Source organism: Sceloporus undulatus, chromosome 4, assembly GCF_019175285.1.
Source record: "Sceloporus undulatus isolate JIND9_A2432 ecotype Alabama chromosome 4, SceUnd_v1.1, whole genome shotgun sequence".
NCBI lineage: Eukaryota > Metazoa > Chordata > Lepidosauria > Squamata > Phrynosomatidae > Sceloporus > Sceloporus undulatus.
Genome location: NC_056525.1, coordinates 6,808,978 through 6,831,666, shown reverse-complemented (window position 1 = coordinate 6,831,666; position 22,689 = coordinate 6,808,978). Strand labels below are relative to the sequence as shown.

General features: G+C 43.8%; 1 protein-coding gene across 2 annotated transcripts; it reads right to left on the bottom strand.

Annotated features, from left to right (window-relative positions):
* Positions 1–760: 760 nt before the first annotated feature.
* Positions 761–19,870, bottom strand: TNFRSF6B (TNF receptor superfamily member 6b). 2 transcript variants are annotated; one of them, XM_042464184.1, is made up of 5 exons: positions 19,838–19,870; positions 13,649–13,806; positions 9,717–10,098; positions 4,258–4,467; positions 761–1,692 (listed from the first exon to the last, which is right to left on the bottom strand). In XM_042464184.1, exons 2-5 carry the CDS (start codon positions 13,694–13,696, stop codon positions 1,406–1,408), a joined length of 927 nt encoding a protein of 308 aa, XP_042320118.1. In that variant the 5' UTR covers positions 13,697–13,806; positions 19,838–19,870; the 3' UTR covers positions 761–1,405. The 2 variants fall into 2 exon arrangements, with proteins under 2 accessions (XP_042320118.1, XP_042320119.1); XM_042464185.1 differs by lacking the exon at positions 19,838–19,870 and adding an exon at positions 14,292–14,700.
* Positions 19,871–22,689: the final 2,819 nt, after the last annotated feature.

The window sequence follows — 22,689 nt, the reverse complement described above, 5'->3', positions numbered from 1 at the left end:
GATCGGGGCCTGAGCTGCCAGAATGGCAGCCGCTGAGGCCCCGATCCGCCGCTTTTCAGGCTGTGGGGAAGCAGCAAAACGCCGCTTCCCCGCAGCCTGAAAAGGGGTGTCCTTGGGGCTTGGCCCCTTTCTCCCTTGCTTCGCTGGGCGCAGCCGTCTGAAGGCTGCGCCCAGCGAAGCAAAGCGGTGCCGCGGACCAGGAAGGAGCTCCGAAATGGAGCTCCTTCCTAGTCTGTGGAAAGGGCGCCCTAGGTGCCCTGCCGCGGATTGAGGATGTCACGTCTGCGCCGCCCCATCTAGAGGCGGCGCGGCCGTGACGTCCTCACGGCAGCGGCCGTATGGAAGGGCTGCCGCCGTTTAGTGTGTGATGAGCACGCACTAGGGTTAGGGCGGTGCGGAAGCACCGCCCTTTTGTAACCCTAGTGCGTGCTCGTCACGCACTAAAGTGCCGGTCTGTAACCGGCCTTAGATTCCTAGAGAAAACACTCCTCTAGGCATTTGTAGGTCCTCCAACATGATTCCTCCATGAAGAGAAGGTTAAGAGGTGATATGATAGCCCTGTTTAAATACTTGAAGGAATGTCGTATTGAAGAGGGAGCAAGCTTGTTTTCTGCTGCTCCAGAGACTAGGACCCAATGGAGCAATGGATGCAAGATACAGGAAAAGAGATTCCAGCTCAACATTAGGAGGAACTTCCTGACAGTAAGGGCTGTTTGACAGTGGAGCAAACTCCTTCAGAGTGTAGTGGAGTCTCCTTCTTTGGAGGTCTTTAAGCAGAGTCTGGATGGCCATCTGTCAGGGATGCTTTGACTGAGAGTTCCTGCATGGCAGGGGGTTGGACTGGATGGCCCTTGTGGTCTCTTCCAACTCTATGATTCTAATATTATCTTGCTAGTAATGTAATACATTGTAAACATCATTCACCTCAGTAACAGCAAACAGAGTCAAATATGGCCGTTTTGCAGTCCCATTTTTTAAAAAATAGTGTCTTACTATTTTTAATAAATCCCTTTGTTGCCTTGAAATGAACAAAGCCAAAAGAAAGGCCCCCTCCTTTTTTTATTAAAAAACACTCAAAATTTTCAGTGGCTGCAGGTTCTGGGAACTGTAATCCCAAATAAAAAACCTGTCCAAGTACTGAACAAAAGGGGCCCAGCCCATTTCACTGAGTTCTAGCCAAGACCAGAAAGGGAACCAAAGAAAAACTAGTAAGAGTCCAAAGATGCTGAAGTATAACTGTGTATCTTTTGTTTGCATGTTTGTTAAAATAAATTAACCCACATCTAAACCCAAGGCTGCACATTTAAGCTGCAATCCTATATATGCACTGTCCTTGAGAGTAACTCCCACTGAAACTAGTGGTACTTACTCCTGAACAGGCATGTATAGGATTGCACTGTTAATCTCACAAGGCTATTGAGTAACGCTTCTGGATTTTCTGTAGTATGTGCTGGAGTTTCATACGCTGGAGAGCTCTCAGGAGCCTCTGCACCAGCAGTTCTTTCTTCTCCATGTTCTTGAGCTGGACAAGGTAGCTGTGGAGTTCAATCTGGAGCTCCTCCAGGCTCTTCCTATCTCTCTTGGATTCTTGGGAGCTCTCGCTGAGGATACGTTTCAAGCGACGCAGCCTCCTGGGCACCTTGATTTCATATGGCACAAAGTCAATGACAGCATCTTGGCAATCCTCACTTCCTGGAGAAAAACAAGTAGGAGAAACCATCAAAATCCAGCAGAAAGGAGTGTGTATAAAAAGTCTGGTCTAAAGCAGAGATGGGTGAAGTGTAGTGCAGGGGCTGAATGCACTCTCTCCTCACAGAGCAATTTTCAGGCCCTTCCAGGAGTGGGGGAATATTTTTGGTCCAAAATGTCCTAGAATGACCTCCAAACCCCACAAAACAGTGATGCCTTTATTGGCCAACCAAAATGCACAAAATACATCTTGCAAGTGTACAAAGCTCCACTGGATTGTTCTTTACCAGGAAAGATGTTGAAACTCATACAGGAGAATTTTTTAAAAGAAAAATCGTAAAGGAGAAAAATAATTCTCCTTGGATTATGCACATGGCCAGAAGGAGTCCCAAGCCTGCATTTTGTCAAGATGTTGCTGTTCACTGAGTTCAGGTGTTGTTGGAGGGACATTCCTGCAGGCTGGCTTCTCCTCTTTCTGGCCATGTGGGTAATCCAAGGAGGGGAAAAAATTACGTTCCATTAGCCAGACAAAAAGATGCTTCTCTTGAGATCCAAGTTGCCTCCTTCTCATTTTGCAGAATGACTGGTAAGGGATGTGGAGGGCATTTCCATCACATTTAGAACATGCACACACACACTAGGATCAAACAAAATGTAAGCTGCCTTGAATTCCATTTTGGGACAAAGGCAGGATATAAATCTATGGATATAAATCTGATATGGAAGACAACAGCCACCAATGTAATTGGAGCTGGAGAGGATGGTGCTGCAATGTAATGAATGAAAGAAAGTATGCATTTCTCTCTAGCTTTGACAAAAGTCCAGAATCTTCTGTGTCAAAAGACAGAGGTTTGGGACTTTCCACAATCCCTGATCATTGGGCAAACAGGTTGGGATTTCTAGGAGCTGGAGGTTACAGGAACCAAGTTTGAGAACTATTGTTATAAGGGACTCATTCTGGCACATATTTCTGGTTTTAGCAGAAGGTTCAAGACCTCCTTGTGCAATGCCTTCTACCTAGCTATGCAATCGCTCCCCTGGAGCACTCCCTCATGGTTCTCTAATGCTATCCCAGCCGCCTATCAGTGGCTGGGGATTAAAAACAACCTGTCAACATCTGGCAGCTGTTGTTCAGCTTGTGGAAAAAGAAGCAGAGGAGGGTGCAGGCTGTTCCTTCTTCCCAGATGAGCCAGACAGCCACAAACCACAGTTGGGGTGTCCATGTCAGTGGGACAGAGAACCCACCCCAGGTTATAGATCAAACTTTAAAGATGCTATTGTGAAGACTGATGGAGCTGTCCAAGGTGCTGAATGCTAAGTACAGATTAAACCCAGAGTGTATTCACCATGCCACTGACATAGGAACCACCAACCAACACTGACTAGTTGTGAGGGTCTGCTGGGGCACCATCTAGCTAAGGTTGCACACCTGAGCAATGGAGCAGCATCAGGAAGACAGCATCAGTGTACTATTCTTCTGTCTGGCCAGCTGTCAAATTGGATCTGAGCTAATCAGAGAAAGCTGGTGTAAACCAATCAAACCAGACTTTAAAAAATACCACTCCTGATTTTTAAAAAAATTGATTATTCTCTCTCTCTCTCTCTCTCACACACACACACACACACACACAGCTATTATTACTATTTTCCAACCCTCTTACTGGAACAAAAATGACTATTTGAAATTAAACATTTTGACTTTAGTATTTTACTGGCAGAATTCAAATACTGTGTTAATCTGGAAAATCAGTCGGTAAAGGGATCTTATAGCATCTTTGAGACTAAGTGAAAAAGAGAAGTTGGTAGCATGCGCTTTCATAGACTTGAGCCTACTTCCTCAGATATGTGCAACCAAGCTCATGCTGCGAACTACTCACTTTCACTTAGTTTCAAATGTGCTATAAAATCCTTTTACACACAGTTTCTTAGCAGTTGTTCAATGTTGTACCAGTATCCAGTGCCAGTTGCTTCTTTTTAATTACTTTCTTTTATAATGCAAGAAATATCATTCAGAAACATATGCTTCATTTAATATAAGTTCGACCCAAACCATTTGCTTTAGAGGAGTGCCCCTTTTTTTTTTTTAGAACACTTACTATTTAAGCTAGTGGCTATAATATCTGAACAGCATTTTGCTACTTAGTTTTCTGATTCAGACCTATATTGATGTAGTTCTACACATTAATTAAAAAAACCAATCCCCATAAAACCCTGGGTTAAATCAAAAACCCTGGTTTTAATACAGTGGCATCTCTAGGGAATGGGGGGGGGGGGAGTAGGACTGCACCCCTTCCTCCCTGTCCAGCGTGATTTTACTCGGCTGTAACGCTGTACCCAGCAGGGAAAGAGAGGCCCATCCCAGAGACAAGGCCTTGTTTTCATTGCCAATGGTCTCAAAGCAAGGGGGTCTGGGAACTGTAGTTCTGAGAGCATGCAACTGTCCAAGAAAATACAGAATTACTGCACCCAGGATTTAACTGAAAGCTTGCCACAATGGCAAAACTTATTCCATGCTGTTTTTAAATGGGTGAGGGCTATGTGTGCCTCCATGCCCTGGATGAAACTTACCTGACCCATCTTCTGAGCCTTCAGAGGTCTCAGTGCCTTTGCTGATATTGCAAGCAGTGCAGAAGGTATCATGGAACTGGCTGCCAGGGACATTGACCTCCAAGTGTTGTGCAGAACAGTTCTGGTGCGTCCTGCATGGGTCCATGCTGGAAACGGAGGAGAAGGTCCCCTGAGGACACTGTGTGCATTTAGTGTCCTGCTGTGGGTTGCCTGCAAGGCAGAACAATAAGGAAAGAACATCAGTATGTCCCTAAAGAAGTGGACTGCATCTCTCAGAAACTTGCTATAAAACAAACTGGCCAGTCTTAAAGGTTGTGTATTTGTTTTTAACTGCTCTTGAGTATACTTTGACTCATGGTGACCCCATAAATGAGACACTTCCAAAATACTTTATTCTGAACACTTTTGCGCAGGTCCTGCAGGCTCAGGCCATGGCCTCCTTGATGCAGTCTTCCTCTCTTTCTACTGCCCTCTACCTTCCCTAGCATTATTGTCTTTTCTAGTGAATCTTGCCTTTTCATTATATGGTTGAAGTACAACAGCCTCAGGTTAGTTCTCTTGGCTTCCAGGAAGAGCTCAGGCTTAATCTGTTTTGGGACCCATTTGTTTGTCCTTTTGGCTGCCCATGGTATCCTCAACACTCAAAGGCTCTCCTGATTTCTTTTTTCCCCTCCCCCTTTTTATCAGCAAGCAAACACTCCCTAGACATTTCACCTACAGCTGGGTGCTGAAGAAAAGAGCGAATAGTGAAAACATGCAAAGTGAAAACATATATTCAATTGTCACAGATAGATCCAAACTTAACCTGATGAGATTTGTAGTCCAACAAGATCTGGAGGCCTATATATTCCCAACCATGTTCTGAATGGGTCTTCCACTTTGTCAAAAAAGAAAAATGCAGACCCCAAGGGCAATGCTTTGCAGGCATATGTTCCCAAGTTCAGTTCTTAGTATGTACAGGTAAGGCTAAAAAAATATCCCTTCTCCTCCTACACTTGCCAGTTGCGTCCTGGAGTCCCTTCCACTCAGTACAGCCAATATGGAAGTTGATAGACCAATATTCTGATAAGCCTTTGTCCTATTTGGAAGGGGAGGCAGAAATTCAGGATAGAGCCTGTGTATGCAAGATGGATGGCAGCTGATAATCTAGTTTCCGTTTTCCCCACCCTTTGACAGAAATCCTGAAAGAGGCTGTGAAAAAGATTTTAGTTTCCTATCCCCACCAACTGCTTTGACAGCTGAAACATCTTTTCATAGCCTCTTGTCAGGACTGGGGCTTAGAGGGGAGTAAAACTGGGGAAAACAGAAACTAGATCATCACCTGCCAAACACCTGAAACTTCCTCCCCTCTGAAATGCACTGAAATGAGACAGTGTGACAGGGTTAAGCGTATGCAGGAGGGTAAATGGCCATTGCCTTTATTCCACAGTAGACCAGCCCTGTGCTAAAGCTAGGGAATTGTTCAGCCCTCTAGATGTTGTTGGGACTACCATTCCCAGCAACTCTAGCCATCACAGTCAGTGGTGAGGAATGCTGGGAATTGCAGTTTCCCAACATCTGGAAGGCTATGTTGATTCTCCTTTTCCTCCACTACAAAAATGATTCAGTCCAAAACAGAGGCAAAGGCTTCATTCTCACCTGTGATTAGATGCCTTCTTCTATTGGACAGACTAGAAAACTTGGTCTACACAAATGATGATCACATCAGCATTTCATAAACACAAGATCATAGCAACTGATCTGAGGTTGCTGGATACAGGATGCTCCAGCACTGTTGGCCTTGTACTTCCTTCTGGGCTTCTGTAAGAAGGCCATTGTTACAAAGCCATCCAAAATCCCTGGTGCTCTCTCTTCTTTATCTTGAAGAGATCCATCAGAAATTACTGCAGTGGAATGCTTTCATCAGCAGTAAGCCTTGCCCAGCTAATGTTCCAAGCAATATGGACACTCAGAAAAGGAAAGTACACATATGCTGACAGTGCAACATGATAAAGTAGTTTCTCAGACAAAAAGAAAAGCAAAAGCATCAGTGAATGAGATCACGATTGTGAAAGTGAATGTTACTTTCAAATAGCTGAGAGTTCACCTCCTGATCAACAGACATGACTCACACACAGTACTTTTCAAGAACATTCAGTACTGAACCTATCAACTGGGATAGCAACTGGTTTTGAATGCCGGCACTCAGCCCTAGAAATCCCCAAGGAGGCTCTGAGAATTTGCAAAATCCACTTCCTTCCTTCCCTGTCAAGTGACTGTGGCATGTAGCTACATACCTTAGAGGGCAGGATACAGGTGCCAGGCACTCCATCACTTTCTTTTTAAAGGAACAAAAAAATTAAAACTGCCTGGAGACACTCAGCACCCAAGCATCCTATTGAGGAAAGGCATAGGGGGACAACTAAAGAATTTACCTTTGACCAGAAAGAGCGTGCAACCAGGTCCCTGCTCAGCTGGAGGGATTACCAGATAACCTTGGGCAAGTTACCCTCTCTCTGAAATTCCTTAGATATAGTGGTTCCCAACTCTTGGTCCTCCATTTGGACTCTAGCTTCCAGAAGCCCCAGCCAGCCAACTTGGCCAACAAGTCCAAATCAATCTGGAGGACCAAAGGTTGACAATAATGCTTGATAAGGTAAAAGGCAGTAGGAAAAGAAAAAGACCATATTCCTGATACGTGGATTCAATAAAAGAATTCACAGCTGCCCTAAGTCTTCAAGACCTGAGCATGCTACTTGATAATAGGGTGACTTGAAGGTCTCTTGTTCATAGGGTTGTCATAAGTCAAAATCAACTTGACAACAGTTAAACTTGTTCAACATGTCTTTATCTAGTTTTATCCTGTTAAATCTGAAATTACAATGGGCCCTTCCCTTACTGTACATGGGAGATCCATTCTTGATCCCCCTGCATAAGGGGAAATCCATGTACAAATCCATGCAAACAATGGGGTGCATGCTCATGGTGTGGGGCAATGCGGGCATGCGCCATTTCTTTAATTGTCATGCGGCTTCAGCTTGAAAGCTCAAAGCCACTTATAGTGCGCCTGCGTATGGTGTGGACACACTGAAATTTAAATTGTTTATATTGATTTTACTTGTACACTGCCCTGAAAAGTCTCATTTTTACATAATGCCCTGAGATTCCACACAATTCCACAATAACAGGGAAGAATATAAATATTTTAATAAAGTAAAGTAGTAAATAATAAAATTCATAGAGACAATAATATTAGCCATGTTGGCCACACAGTAAAGAACATCCAAAATTCACAAAAAGTTTTGCCTGATGAATAAACCAGTGCAACTGCGACAGCTTGCATTTTGTGCATTTTGGTTGGCCAAACAAAGGCACTGCCCATTTTATGTATTCTGGATGTTGTTGTACCAGTCTGCTCTTATAATTTTTTGCCTGCCTCATTAATACATGGATTCCTCTCTGGCTCTTAAGTAAAAAAATAAATAAATCTGTAATCCTCTGTTCTTCAAAATTTCACATTTAGCTTATTCTTTTCTATTGTGCAATTGTTTTTCTTTTAAAGCAAAGTTTGGGTGACTGCTGCAGTCTTGTTGACAGCATCCCAGTTCAGCACATGCTTTGGGCAAGGTTTCAGGAACAGGAGGAGGACAGAGAACAAGGAAGCCTAAGCTTCACTCCAGTTTTCCTATGCAGTCCACAACTCAGCAATTAGTGGGTTTGCTATTTCTGCTCGTTTTAAAATGACAAATGGATTCCGATGCCAGATCTGTCAAAGCCTTGGCAGTTAAGATCTCCATTCATCTTGCTGTTGACACAGACTAACAGTGCATGAGATTCTGGAAACCAAGACTTCAAATGGGGAAGCCCTTTCCCTGTGCAAAGACACTGTCTCTGCACTAACACAGAGATGATGAAAATATTGTAATTCAGGAGAACAATGATCTAGCCTTGTTTCATCCATTCCACTGTGGAAGCATGGACAAGAAACTTGACTGAACCCAGGTGAGCCCTGGCACATATTAAGCTCTGCTTCACTTTGAATCTCAGAAACATACCTGCACTGAAGACTTAAAACTGTCCAAGGAAATGATAATTAATCATGGTTACACTGTTAGCTAAAGATATCTGTTTGAAAACCTCCAAAGAAGGAGACTCCACCACTCTCCAAGGCAGCATCTTCCAATGTCAAACAGCTCTTATGATCAAGAAGTTCTTTCTAATGTTGAGCTGTAATTTCTTTAGAGATTTTTCCTCTAGTTTGAATCTATTGCTCCAGATCCTATTCTCAGGAGCAACAGAAAACAAGCTTGCTCATCCTTAATATTACATCCCTTCAAATATTTAAACAAGGCTATCATACCACTTCTTAACCTTCTCTTCTCCAGGCTAAACATACCCAGCTCCCTAAGCCACTCCTCATAGGGCTTTCATGGATTCCAGAGCTGTCACCATTTTAGTCACCTTCTTCTGGACATGCAGATATCTTGCAAAATTTGGGTAAGCTGTTAGAGATTCATAGGTTTCAAGAGGTGCTTAGAGTTTTCTGCCAGATGGATATAACACTGTAGATCAGGGCAGATGTACTCCATCAAACTTCAAATCCCAGAATTGCACTGGGTGGATCCAGAGCAGTTCAGATGGTACCAAACTGCTAAATACCCCTGTGTACAGACATCACACTCCTATTATAGCATCCTTGTGTACAGAAGATGCACCTACAATTATCAACTGTTCTAAATGAGCCTCAGCATCTGGGATAGCAATCTGGGTACTTGTTGTTGTTGTAGTTGTGTGCCTTCAAGTTATTTCTGGCTTTTGGCAACCCTAAGGTGACCCTGTCATGGAGTTTACTGAGACTGAGAGTGTGCGACTTGCCCAAGGTCACCAAGTGGGTTTCCATGGTTGAGCGAGGATTTGAACCCTGGTCTCCAGAATCATAGTCCAATATTCAAATCACTATGTCACACTGGCTCTTTCAACTTGGCTACTACAGGAACTTAATGTTCACATGTATGAGTTTAGTGCATGCCCATGAGAAACAAAAGGCATCCATCTACCTGCCACAGATTTAGCTTTTGTCAGAATTCAAGAAGGGAGCAGCAGAACCTTTAAAAAAACAGCATTAATCAGCTCATGCAGACACACTTTTGACAAGACAATCCCCAAAAGCAAACCAATCGGGACTCTCCTGGGTAGGAGAAGTCAGACCCTTATAGCAATAGCAACTTTATTTATATACCACTTCATACTGCACTAAGCAGTTTATAACTGTAAGCTAATTGCCCCCAACAAGCTGGGCACTTATTTTAGCAACCTAAGGAAGGATGCAAGGCTGAGTCGACCCGGAGCCCCTGGCTGGGATTGAACTCACAACCTTGTGGTTTGTGAGTGAGTGGCTGCAATACAGGCATTTAACCACTGTGCCACCGGCCTTATGAAGCTGAGAACAGAGTTCTGCATTCTCCAACTGCAATACATACCAAGCTGAGCCACCCCACTTCCCGGGGGACAGCTGGAGTGCTCTATACAGAAGTCCAGCTCCGCGTGATAGCCTGGCTTGCACTGGCACACCCGGTTCTGGGTGCTGTTGCACGGCTGGGCCTCCTCTTCCAAGAAGTTACAGAAGGTGTTGCAGTAGAGACAGTTTTCGAGGTAATTCCAGTATTCTGTGTAGTGCAGTGTGGGGCACTGTTTGCAAATTGTCGGACTTTCCCTGGTGCAATGCTGGGAGACGCAGGTCCCTGGTGGGCACTGCTCACACACAAGTCTCTCGTTAGTGTGGCTGTCTTGCCACTCATAGGTGGGATGAGAGAAGCATTGAGGTAGACCCAAAAGGAGGAGGAGGCTGCTGCAGGTCACCCACTGGAAGGAATGAGAGGAATTCAAGTTAACATCTCTTATTTAATTTTAAAAAGACAGCTAATTAAATTTAATGACTATTTCTCCAAGCTTGGATATAAATGGCTTTTTTTGGACTCCAACTTCCAGAATCCCCTGCCAGCATGACCATGCTGGCTGGGGGATAGTGGGAGCTGTAGTCCAAAGAATAAGAAAAGAAACTGCATTCACCAGGCTAAAGATCTTATTGTCTAGTAACTCTTGCTGAGCAAGTGAGCCAGCATTCTGTAGTGGTCTGAGTGCTGGACTACAACTCTGGAGACCAGGGCTCAAATCCCTACTCAGCCATGGAAACCTATTGGGTGACCTTGGGCAAGTCACACTCTCTCAACTTCACAGCGAAGCAAAAGCAAACCCCCTCTGAACAAATCTTGCCAAGACAACCCCAAGATAGATTTGCCATAACTTGGAAATAACTTGAAGGCACACACCAATAACTTGCTGGATAAACGCATCCCATATTTCTCCTCTCAGTGCAAGGTACACTTTCTTGGAATGAGTTCACATGAACCTAGAGCAGCTAGACTCGATTCACTTTCACCCCCCTTTCCACCTCCCCATAAGCTGCCAGAGAGTAAATCCTCTTGTTACTCCTGACTAAAGCAGATCCATTGAATCAGTGGGACTTACCTCACCATTAAATAACTGATTCAATGGGCCCATTCGAGCTGGAACTAACCAAGAAGATGCCAGCCATGGTTAGTGACATATGTGTGCGTAGGCTGGGACTATGTTGCAGATATAAAACTGGACAGCAACCAGATTGCAATAAACTGATACTCATATTGGGACAAGTCCCAATATGAGGTCGAAAGAGAAGGCATGAATTGAAAGTAGGCTGAGGCAAATCAGTTAGCCATTTGGCTTCTTTTTTCATACTCTTCAGAGAGAACAGCCCTTGAGAGGTACTCTGAAAACCACCCAGACTATCAGACCATACTTTTTGCCAAAAGTATCTAGCATCCCATTTCCAATCCCCTCTGAAACGCCCCACAAAAGTTAATAGCAGCCGCAGAACTCTCCATTCTTACTTTGAAGTGATATGTTATCCCATGCCTAGTCAAAGTGATTAATCAAGTAAAGCACCAGTTCAATGAATTCCTGTTTAAAGCCCTTGTTCTTGGCAAACCAGTGATAGGGTCACTTATCAGCATTTTTTGTGACTATAGACAAAGCGCTGCCAACCTGTTTGGTTTCTGTTTGAGCAAAAGAACTGCAAAGGACACAGAAGGTGAATGTGAAATTATGAAGCAATTTCTCTAGAAATTGTTGTTGTGGGGAAGGGCCAAGTTCTGAGTTTTTAAAAGTTAAAAGGTCACAGTCAGCAGGAAAAGGGAAGAAGGTCATCTACTGAGAAGAGACACTAAAGGCGGACCTGGTTCAATCAGAGGCAGGAACTAGGATCCTACATTGGTGACGAACGCCATGAATTTCCACGCCCATATTTCTACATTAAATGTGATATTAAAATCCCTGTGTTGAAACAGCAATATTGAACAACTAAACCTGGAGAGAAAATGTGCAACCAAACGCTCATCTAAATGCACAGGTGCATTCATGGACGTAATGAATCTGTGTTATCAATGAATTCTGCCCATCTGCACATAATATGCAATGAACCCATATGTGGAATAACATTTCTGCGACCTTGAATTGAATGCAGATGATCTGCATCAGATAAGATCCTCCAACTGCTTCCAGAAGGGAACTTACACATGCTTAAGATACCAACAGGATTCTAATCCAGATGAAGAAGATCTATCACCCAGTGTAAGGCAACGTACAAGAGTCTTAGAATCCTAGAGTTGGAAAAGACCCTAGGGACCCTCCAGTTCAACCCCATTCTGCCATTCAGGAATGCACAATGAAAGTGCTCCTAACAGATGGCCACCTGGCCTCTCTTTAAAAATCTCCAGAGAAGGAGATCCACCACTTTCTGTGGCAGTGTATTCCACTGTTGAACAACTCTTACCATCAGCAAGCTCTTCCTAATGTTTAGGTGGAATCTCTTTTTCTTGTAGCTTGAATCTATTGCTCTATGTCTCAGTCTCTGGAGCAGCACAAAACAAGCTTGCTCTTTCTTCTGTACGACTTCCTTTCAAATATTTAAACATAGCTATCACATCATCTCTTAACCTTCTCCTTGGTGGTTTCTAGAGCTTTCACTGTTTTAGTTGCCCTCCTCCAGCTTCTCAACAACCTTCTTGAGTCGTGGAGACCAGAACTGGACCCAGTATTCCAGACCAAAGCTGAACAGAGTGATACTATTACTTCTCTTGGTCTAGACCCTACACTCCTATTGATGCAGCTTAGAATCATATTTTTATCTGCTGCGTCACACTGCTAACACATGTTCAGCCATGACTCCTAGATCCCTTTCACAGGTACTGTGCAACATCATACGCTAATTATAACAAAGTGTTACTCAGTCGCTAAAGCATCTATGTAAGCATTTGAGTCGATCTTTGAATATTCTTTCTTTAATGTTTTTTTAAAAAGCTTCTTTAATGGTTACTTCTCCAGCAAACTAACAAACACAAAACCAAAAAGGGAACATCTCAAATAAATTAAGTCCCTATTTAAATTTCTTTCTCTCAAATGGAATGAAAAACAGAACATTATTATTAGTATTATTATTATTATTAAAATTTCCATAAATAAAAGCAATCAAAGATTCAATAGTCAAATGATAATTTTGCTCTATACAACTTCCTTACCTTATCTGCTTTCCAGAAATATTACATACAACCTAAATTAACTCAGAAAGAATGCATTGCATATCTTAGTTTTTAATCAAATCTTTCTATAATCTTTCTCTTGTTTACACAATCTTAAAGGTGGAAAAACAGAACTTTTTGTCTGTCAGGTTTTTCCCAAACCCAAAAAGGGTCTGACTGAAGGATGCTGACTGACCAGTTATAACTTCCTTTGAAAATTCAGCAAAGTCACGGCCGTTGTGCCTTAACTATGGGACACCCATCGCCTATGGCACAAATATCCACAGAAATACTATCCTGTATAAGCTCTGATTGAAACTTCAATAGTGGTGGGTTTTTTTGGGGTAGGCTCCATTTATTTTTAAAGGGTTCCTGCACACCATCTGAATTCATTCTGCCCTGTGTGACCAGTTTCATTCTAGGCACGTGGCCCAGGAGGGTTGCAGAATCTACCTCTGGCAATTTCTTCTGAAACGTCTATGAACCAGGTCAGGTTACATCAGCCTGAGAGGCTTGTGGCATTACTGGCAGCAGAAGTATGGCATTCACTGGAAAGATACAAGGCTGATAAAGCTGCAGTTGCATAATAGACAGCTTCCTCTATCTTTCATCCAGGAAATCCTGCAAACTCAACAAGACATCCCTTCAAAATTTAAACAGGGCTATCATATCATATCACCTCTTAACCATCTCTTCTCCAGGCTGAACATACCCAACTCCCTAAGCATCTCCGGTTTATAAATCAGGTTTATAAATCCATTAGTGGGACAGCAAATGGAAGCCACAAGCATTCTTACCTTGGATATGCTTCTCGTGGAAGACTTCAGCTTGCAGTAAGATTGCATACTCCTGAAAATTTTAAGTCTCTTCTTCAGTCTCCTATTCAGTCTTCAGTCACGTAGAATCCTTAACCTATGGAAAGTTTTCTCTTTGTGTGTCTACAGACAATGTGATACTTTAGGAAAGAAGGAGAAAGAAGGAGATTAGAGGCCCAATTGAGGCAAACATTGGTGTCATTCCAGCACCAAGTTTTAAAAAATGGCTTTTTATTAAAGTCTTTGGGGGCCAACAGATTTCATTCAAACTTAGAATCAAAGAATCACAGAGTTGGAAGAGACCCCAAGGGCCCTTCAAGCCAATCCCCTTCCATGCAGGAATATGCAATCAAAGCACTTCTGACAGACAGCCATTCAGACTCTGTTTAAAAACCTCCAAAGAAGGCGACTCCACCACACTTCGGAGGCAGCGTGTTCCTCTGTCGAGCAGCTCTTACTGTCAGGAAGTTCTTCTTAATGTTTAGGTGGAATTTCTTTTCCTTTATTTTGCATCGATTGTTCCATTGTCCTGTCCTCTGGAGCAGCAGAAAACAAGCTTGCTCTCTCCTCAATATGACATCCCTTCAAATATTTAAACATGAGTATCATGTCACCTCTTATTAACCTTTTTTTCTCCTGGCTAAACATACGCAGCTCTCTAAGCATCTCCGCATAATGCTTGGTTTCCGGGTCTTTCACCATTTTTGTTGTCCTCCTCTGGACACGCTCCAGCTTGTCAATATCCTTCCTGCATGGCAGGGGATTGGACTGAATGGCTCTTGTGGGCTCTTCCAACTCTACGATTCTATCTATTCATCCAGTATTTTAATATCCAGCATTTCTCCCACACCGCCCTGCTCCAAAAGGACCAGACACTGTGAATCATCTGTGTAAAATGCCAGAAGATTTGTTCAGCAAGTTGCTACATCACGTTGGCCAGAATCCTCTACATTACGTAACTTTACATATATTTAGCTATGGTGCAGAAGCACTAAGAAACCCTGTTAGGTAATTGTGAAGATGCATTCCAGGACACTGCCAAGAACATTCCAATGACCAATCATCCTCTACCGATGAGCATCATCAACCCCAAGCTGGCGCAATGAGCATTGCTTCTAGATTTTTGCAGGCTTTTCCAGGCCTCCGTCCATAGCAATGTAACAGCAGTTCTGTACCGGCAGAATTGGTCAATTCTAATTCCCTCAGACATTAAGCCTACTTACAAAGACCTAAGTCCCCAGGGTTCTGATCTTTCTACTTATCAACAGTACATGGACACCTGAACACCCATGCATCATCATCATCATCATCATCATCATCATCATCATCATCATCATCTTATTATTATTATTATTATTATTATTTATTTGTATCCTGCGCTTTCCCTAGAACTGGGACTCATTATCATCTTGAAAAACCTCAAAGCATAAAAGTCAAACATACATAAGAATTGACCAGTGTTTGTTGCTGCTGTTTGCTGTCAAGTTGACTCTGAGTTATTCCAACCCTATGAATGAGAGACCCCTCCTTCATCAGCTGCCATGCTCAGATCTTGAAAACTCAGGGCAGCTGGGACTTCCTTGACTGAGTCCATCTGTCTTCTTCTTTTCCTATTGCCTTCTACTTTACCAAGCATGCTTCCCTTTCCTAGTGAGTCAGGTCTGTCATGATATGACAGTCCGGGCAGGGAAATTTGTCATCCTGTTCTGGACGGGGTCAAACTTCCCCTAAAGGACACAGTTAGTAGTTTGGGAGTACTCCTGGATCCATCTCTGCAGTTATCATCTCAAGTAGATGCGATGGCCAGGAGTGCTTGGTACCAGCTTCGGCTGATACGCCAACTACGTCCCTGTCTGGACCGAAAGAACCTTGAAAATGTAGTACATGCACTGGTAACCTCTCGTTTGGATTTCTGCAACGCGCTCTACATGTATCAGGTTTGGAAACTTCAATTGATTCAAAATGCTGCAGCCAGATTGATCACGGGGACAGCTAGATCTGACCACATAACACCCGTTTTAAAATCTCTTCACTGGCTGCCAATCCGTTTCCGGTCCCAGTACAAAGTGTTGGTTATCACCTTTAAAGCCCTAAATGGCTTGGGCCCGGGTTACTTGAGGGAACGCCTCTCCCTGCATAATCCACCCCGCACTCTCAGAACAACAGGTACATTATTACTCAATCATCCTAAGGTGAGATTGGCGACTACCCATCAAAGGGCTTTTACAGCAGTAGCGCCTTCTCTTTGGAATGCTCTACCAGAAGAGATCCGCCTCAGTGGAACGGTGGAGGCCTTTAAAAAGGCATTAAAAATCTACCTCTTCCTACAAGCTTATCCTCCCAATTCCTTGTAATAAAAGTCTTCCTTGGTTGATCACGATGTATACATACCTAGGATTTTAATATTTTTGAATTGTATGTTTTTAGATAATTGATATTGGATCGTAACTCGTATTAATGTGTGTTAAATTGTCTTAATGTACTATTTTATTTTTATTGTACCTAATTTATATGCTGTACACCGCTTTGATCTTAGGAAAAGCGGTCTATAAATAAACAATTTATTTATTATTATTATATCTCCAAAGTATGACAGTCTCAGTTTGGTCATCTGGATTGATTTGCTCTAGGACTCATTCATCTGTCATTTTAGCAGTCCATGGTATCTGCAGTACTCTCCTCCAGCACCACATCTCAGATGAGTTCTTTTTCTTCCTATCCGCTTTCTTCACTCTTCAGCTCTCACAGCCATACATAGTGATGGGAAATACAATGGCAAGGGCAGTCCTAAACTGAGTATTCAGTGATATATCTATGCACTTCAAGATCTTGTCTAGTTCTTTCATAGCTGCACTTCCAAGTCCTAGACTTCTGATTTCTTGACAGCAGTCTCCAGCAGTCTTAGTAACTGAGCCAAGGTCTGGGACTATTTTAAACTATTATTTCAATGTCTCCGTTGTCTACTTTAAAGTTACGTAAATCATCTGTGGGCATTATTTATACATACTGCTAATCCCATTATGTGTTCTTCAACTTTACACTCTCCAGATATATTGATGCGATATCACCATAGGTGCAGAGATATCTCAGACAGCACACACAGGGCAGGCATCATTTTGGCCCTCTCTGCTTTCTGCCGACATGCCTGCGCCCGCATCTGCACTGCAGAATTGATGCAGTCTGACACCACTTTAACTGCCATGGCTCAGTGCTATGGAATCCTGGGAGATATTTCACCTTCTCTGTCAGAGAGCTCTGGTGCCACAAATTACAAATCCCAGGATTCCATCCGATTTGGCAATGCCAAACTGCATTAATTGTGTAGATGCAGCCTAGGACAACACTAATGGGGTTTTATGCCCTCAGGTGCACACTGGGGAGGAGGTGGGACCCTCCAATGGCTCCAGCCTCCTCCTCTGCTGGTGGAGAGACATGTACACCACTCACAATAACCCTTTATCTGACAGAATACTGGAAATACGATTGCACCATAGGATTTTCACAACGGGTTCTAGTGAAGCAGAAATGCAATTTAGCAATAGGGCCCTGGTGAAAAATTAGCAGGGCAGTAAATATTTCGGAAGCACATAACCATTCAAGAAGTCTGTCCTTTTTTGTTCATTTTCACACATATCTCTTTCTTGTAAATGGGACCTTCCCACTTTCCCTTTCCTTTCCCAAGCTACGCTAACAACAGAATCAGAGTTGCAAGGGGCCTCACTGGTTTCAGTGCCAAGCTCCTCTTACTGCCAAGATGATCCTTCCAATGTTCAACTGAAATCTACTTTCTTGTGATTTCAAACCATTACACCTGGGGTGCATCTACACCATAGAAATAATGCAGTTTGACACCACTTCAAGTGCTCTATCATATGGAATTCTGGGGTTTATAGTTTTACTACATCTTTGCCCAAGAGTGCTGGTGCCTTGCAAAACTACAAATCCCATGGCAGTTAAAGTGATGTCAAACTGTACTATTTCTACAGTGTAGAAGCACCTCTGGTCCTATCTCTTGTTGTTATGTGCCTTCAAGTCGTTTCCAACTTATGGCAACCATAAGACAAACCTATCATGGGGGTTTCTTGGCAAGATTTGTTCAGAGGTTTGTCATTGCCTTCCCCTGAGGCTGAGAAAGTGAGACTTGCCCAAGGCCATCCAGTGGGTTTAATGGCCAAACTGAGAATTGAACCCTGGACTCCAGAGGTTGGCTGCACCGGTTCAGTCTCCCTTATGAAGTGGTGTCCTGTTGAGGAGGGAGCAAGCTTGTTTTCTGCTGCTCCAGAGAATAGGACACAGAGCAATGGATGCAAGATACAGGAAAAGAGATTCAAGCTCAACAGCAGGAGGATCTTCCTGACAGTAAAAGCTGTTCAGCAGTGGAATACGTTCTCTCAGAGTGTGGTAGTCTCCTTCTTTGGAGGTTTTTAAACAGAGGCTGGATGGCCATCTGTTAGGGGTGCTTTGATTGTGAGTTCCTGCATGGCAGAATGAGGTTGGAGTAGATGGCCCTTGGAGTCTCTTCCAACTCTAGGATTCTCTGATTCTGTGAATAGAAGTATAGTGTCTAGATCAAGGGAAGTAATAGTGCCACTCTATTTTGCTTTGGTCAGGCCCCACCTGGAATATTGTGTCCAGTTCTGGGCACCACAATTCAAAAAGGATGTTGAGAAACTGGAGTATGTCCAAAGGAGGGCAACTAAAATGGTGAAGGGTCTGGAAACCATGAAGCCCTATGAGGAATGACTTAGGGAGCTGGGTATGTTTAGTCTGGAGAAGAGATGGTTAAGAGGTGATATGATAGCCCTGTTTAAATATCTGAAGGGATGTCATATTGAGGAGGGAGCAAGCTTGTTTTCTGCTGCTCCAGAGAACAGGACCCAGAGCAATGGATGCAAGCTCCAGGAAAAGAGATTCCAGCTTAACATTAGGAGGAACTTCCTGACCATAAGAGCTGTTCAACAGTGAAACATACTCCCTCGGAGTGTAGTGGAGTCTCCTTCCCTGGAGGTCTTCAAACAGAGGCTGGATGGCCATCTGTCGGGGATGCTTTGATTGAGAGTTCCTGCATGGCAGGGAGTTGGATTGGATGGCCCTTGCGGTCTCTTTATGATCCTATGATTCTAAGTCACAAACTCTCAGCCTCAGGGGAAGGCCAAGGCAAAATATCCTCTGAACAAACCTTGTCAAAAAAACAAAACAAAACAAAACAAAAAACCTCTGACAGGTTTGCCTTAGGGTTGCCATAAGTCAGAAACAGTGTGTTGAGCACAGTGTTTGATTCAGAGAATGAAAAGAGAAGAAGAAATGGGGTGGCTTTCACACTAAGAAAAGACGTGTGTGGAAATGAAGTGGCAAGTCCACTTTTAAAGGAGTTGTAAGCTGAACTGACATCCTCACATACCAAAGGCTTATATATATGTCTGTCCCTGACTTTCCACTCCAGCAAATGCATCTCAGGAAGTAGGCAATGTCTCTGAAAGCCCATGCTGCCAACTCCTTCCTTTCTGTGAGTCTCAAAGGTGCTGCCAGATCTCTCTGTCTCTCAAAGAGAAGAGTAAGCCTCCAGAAGAAAACAAAACCAGTCACCATTCCAGAACAGGATCTCAATCATATCTCAACAGAATCGACTGACAACATGAGAAGCAGATTCATGCTTTGAAGCATAACAGACTCAGAGGAACTGTATAGTCGGAAGCCAAGGGCATCGCAAAAGAAGAAGGAAGACAGTCCCTTTCAATAAGCAAAAAGGAAGAGAAGGGTTGCATCCACACTGGAGAGGTAACCCGGTTTGGCACCGCTTTTACTTGTTGTCTGTCTCAAGGCTATAGAATTCTGGGAGCTGGAGCTTGTTGTGGGGCTCAGAGCGGAGCGGAGCTTAAGGAAGGAAGGCCCCACAACAAATTCCAGCTCCCAGAATTCCATAGCCTTGAGCCAGGCAACAAGTTAAAGCGGTGCCAAAGCAGGTTACCTCTCCAGTGTGGCTGCAGCCTTTGCCTCTCCTCCTCCTCCTCCTCCTCCTCCTCTTCGTCTTCTCCTTCTTCTTGGCCTCCCTCCCCTCCATCCAGTGCCCCGGACTGAAGAAGGCCTCCTCCCTCCCTCCCTTTGGTCGCCCAGCAGCAGAAGAGAGGGCGCCTGCAGCTCCTGATGCTGCTGCGCACAAGCCTGGCTCACCTCTCCGCCGCCGGGGCTGCGCGCTCTGGCTCTGGCTGCCTTGGCTGGCCCTGGCCCGCCTTCCTTTCAAGGCTTCAGAGGCCCTCCCGGGGGAGGGGGGAGGGCCAGGGCCAGCCCAGCAGCCCCTGCCCTCGCCTCTCAGCCTTCCTCAGCAAGAAGGGAAGGGAGGAGGAGGAGGAGGAGGAGGAGGAGAAGCCCCAGGGCTCCCCGGGCCAGTCTCCCTCCCTGCCCCCCTCCAAAGACAGGATTTGCCCAGAGGGAAAGAGTGGAGGGCCCTGGCCTGTGTTGCCCTATGGGTGGTAAGCATTCCCCAATGATTCCCTAGGGCTATATATTCCCCCATGTTTCCCTATGGGCAAGTATTCTTCAGTGTTCCCTATGGGTAACTATTCCCCAATCATAGAAATAGCGAGTTGGAAGAGACCACAAGCGCCATCCAGTCTCTCCCTAAGAAGAGACTCAGGGAGCTGGGGATGTTTAGCCTGAAAAAGAGTAGGTTGAGAGGTGATATGACAGTCCTGTTTAAACACTTGAAGGGATGCCATATTGAGGAGGGAGCAAGCTTGTTTTCCGCAGCTCCAGAGAACAGGACCCAGAGCAATGGATGCAAGCTCCAGGAAAAGGAGCTTCTTGACAGTAAGGCCTGTTCCACAGTGGAAGACACTCCCTCGACAATCTCAGAGTGGAAAAACCACAAAGAAAAAAGCCACTATTCTTTTTACATGAGAGAACACCTCTCTAGGAATCTCCAGGTCCTCCAGTGTAGCTCTGTGGTCAACGTCTGCCAGAAATTGACCATAGACTCATGCTGGAGGACCTACAAATGCCCAGAGAAGTGTTTTCTCTAGGAAGGTCTAGGTTGTCCAGCCCAACTCTATGGTCAACTTCTGGCAGAGTTGCACTTGGGAACCTAGAGATTCCTAAAGAGAATATATTCATCAAAACGGCAAATGGTCAAATCTGCAAAAGTCAAAGCTGCAAATGTGGAGGGCTAATCATATATAGTTTCATGGGTGTGTAAAGAGAAAAGACCTCTATAAGTATCCTATAGGTTGCCTTACATGAGGAGATGGGTGTGTAAATAAAGCCACATGATACAGTGAGATAAATGTGGAGCTCATGGAGGACGGGGCAGAACCTAAATGTGTCTCAGAAGTTAATCATGGTTGATGACTCCTCAGCATTTCCTTGAAGACCTCCAGCTATAGAAGCCCACTGGCTTGCACAGAATTGATCCAGAAGGATTTCATCATTCAAAACATTCCTCCTCATATTGAATCACACAGAATCACAGAGTTGGAACTGAATCTGCTACTTGCATTTCCCTGGAATCTCCCTTTTTATCACTTAATTTTGCCTTCTGGGGTAGCGAAGAACAGAGAGTCATTTGTTCAAAAATCACAGTTACGTCTGCCTCCCACGTTTGTGGCTTTGACTTTTACGGATTTAATTATTCATAGATTTAATTGATGCGTTCTGTCTAGCAATTGCTAGGTCATCCAGGGTTACTTTGCTGGAAGTTGACCCTATTAGAGTCACATTGGGGGACCTAGAGATTCCTAGAGAAAACACTTCTCTAGGCATTTTGAGGGTCCTCCAGAGTCATTCTATGGTCAGGTTCCAGCTGATGTTGACCATAGAGTTGTGCTGGAGGACCTAGAGATTCCTAGAGAGGTTTCTCTTCCATTAAAAAACCAGTGAGTACCTTGCTCTTAGTGGCAAATAATGAAATGAAATAATTAATTCTTTGATTTTCAGAACTATTGTGCTATATAACAGAGCCCAAAACGGCAGAATTAATGCAGTTTGACTCCGCTTTGACTGCCATGGCCCATTCCTATGGAACCCTGGGATTTGTAGTTTGTTGTCGCTCTCTGACAGAGAAGGCTAAATATCTCACAAAACTGCAGATCCCAGCATTTCATAACAGGGAGCCATGAAAATTAAATTAAATTAAACTTCTCTGCTGTCGCCCCCAAACTCTGGAACGACCTGCCGGATGAGATCCGTCGGATAACATCATTAGACAGCTTTAAAAAAGCGGTCAAGACGGATCTCTTCCGGCAGGCCTTTCCAGATTAACCATCCCGGCCCAGGTTCCCTGATTCCCTCATTCCTCCCGTGGCCCCATCTTAGAGATGGTTGAGGATTAACAGAGGGATATCAGGGTTTTTAGTTTTTAGTTTTAATTGCTGTTTTTATCCTTGATATTGTATTTTAATATGTTATACTATTTAATACTGTCTTAAGGGGGGGAGGGATAAAGTGTTTTTAATTGTCATATTTTATATTTTACTGTTGTTAACCGCCCGGATTGGTTTGCCAGAGGGCGGTATACAAATAAATATTATTATTATTATATTATTATTATTCACACCGTTGGTCTTCAAGGTGCTACAAGATCCATTTGCCTACTGATATTCCAGTCTAACATGGCTTTATCTTGCAGAGGTAGCTGTTTTTTGGCCATTTAACAAATCCAAACAAAAATCCATCAGTGATCCCTTTATTTGCCAACCAAAATGCACAATATACTTGTTGCAAGCTTTCAAAGCTCCATGGGCTTCTTCATCAGGCAAGATGTTACAAACCAAACAGGATGGTTTTATGGTTGTATGGCTTTATCTTTGTTTGGTTACAGTTACCAAGAACAAACCCAAGTACCTTCAGGAGTTTACCCAGACACCACTGCAACAGCTTCAGTGAGAAGCCTCACTTCTTAGTCTACAACTCTCATCCTCAGCTCAGTAGTGGTCCAGCTGTTAACATCTGGGCATGTTGCTAGCAAGAATAGCACCTGTTTGTCTGTTGGCAGAGGCCCAAGTCAGGACAACCTGCAATAGATTCAGGAC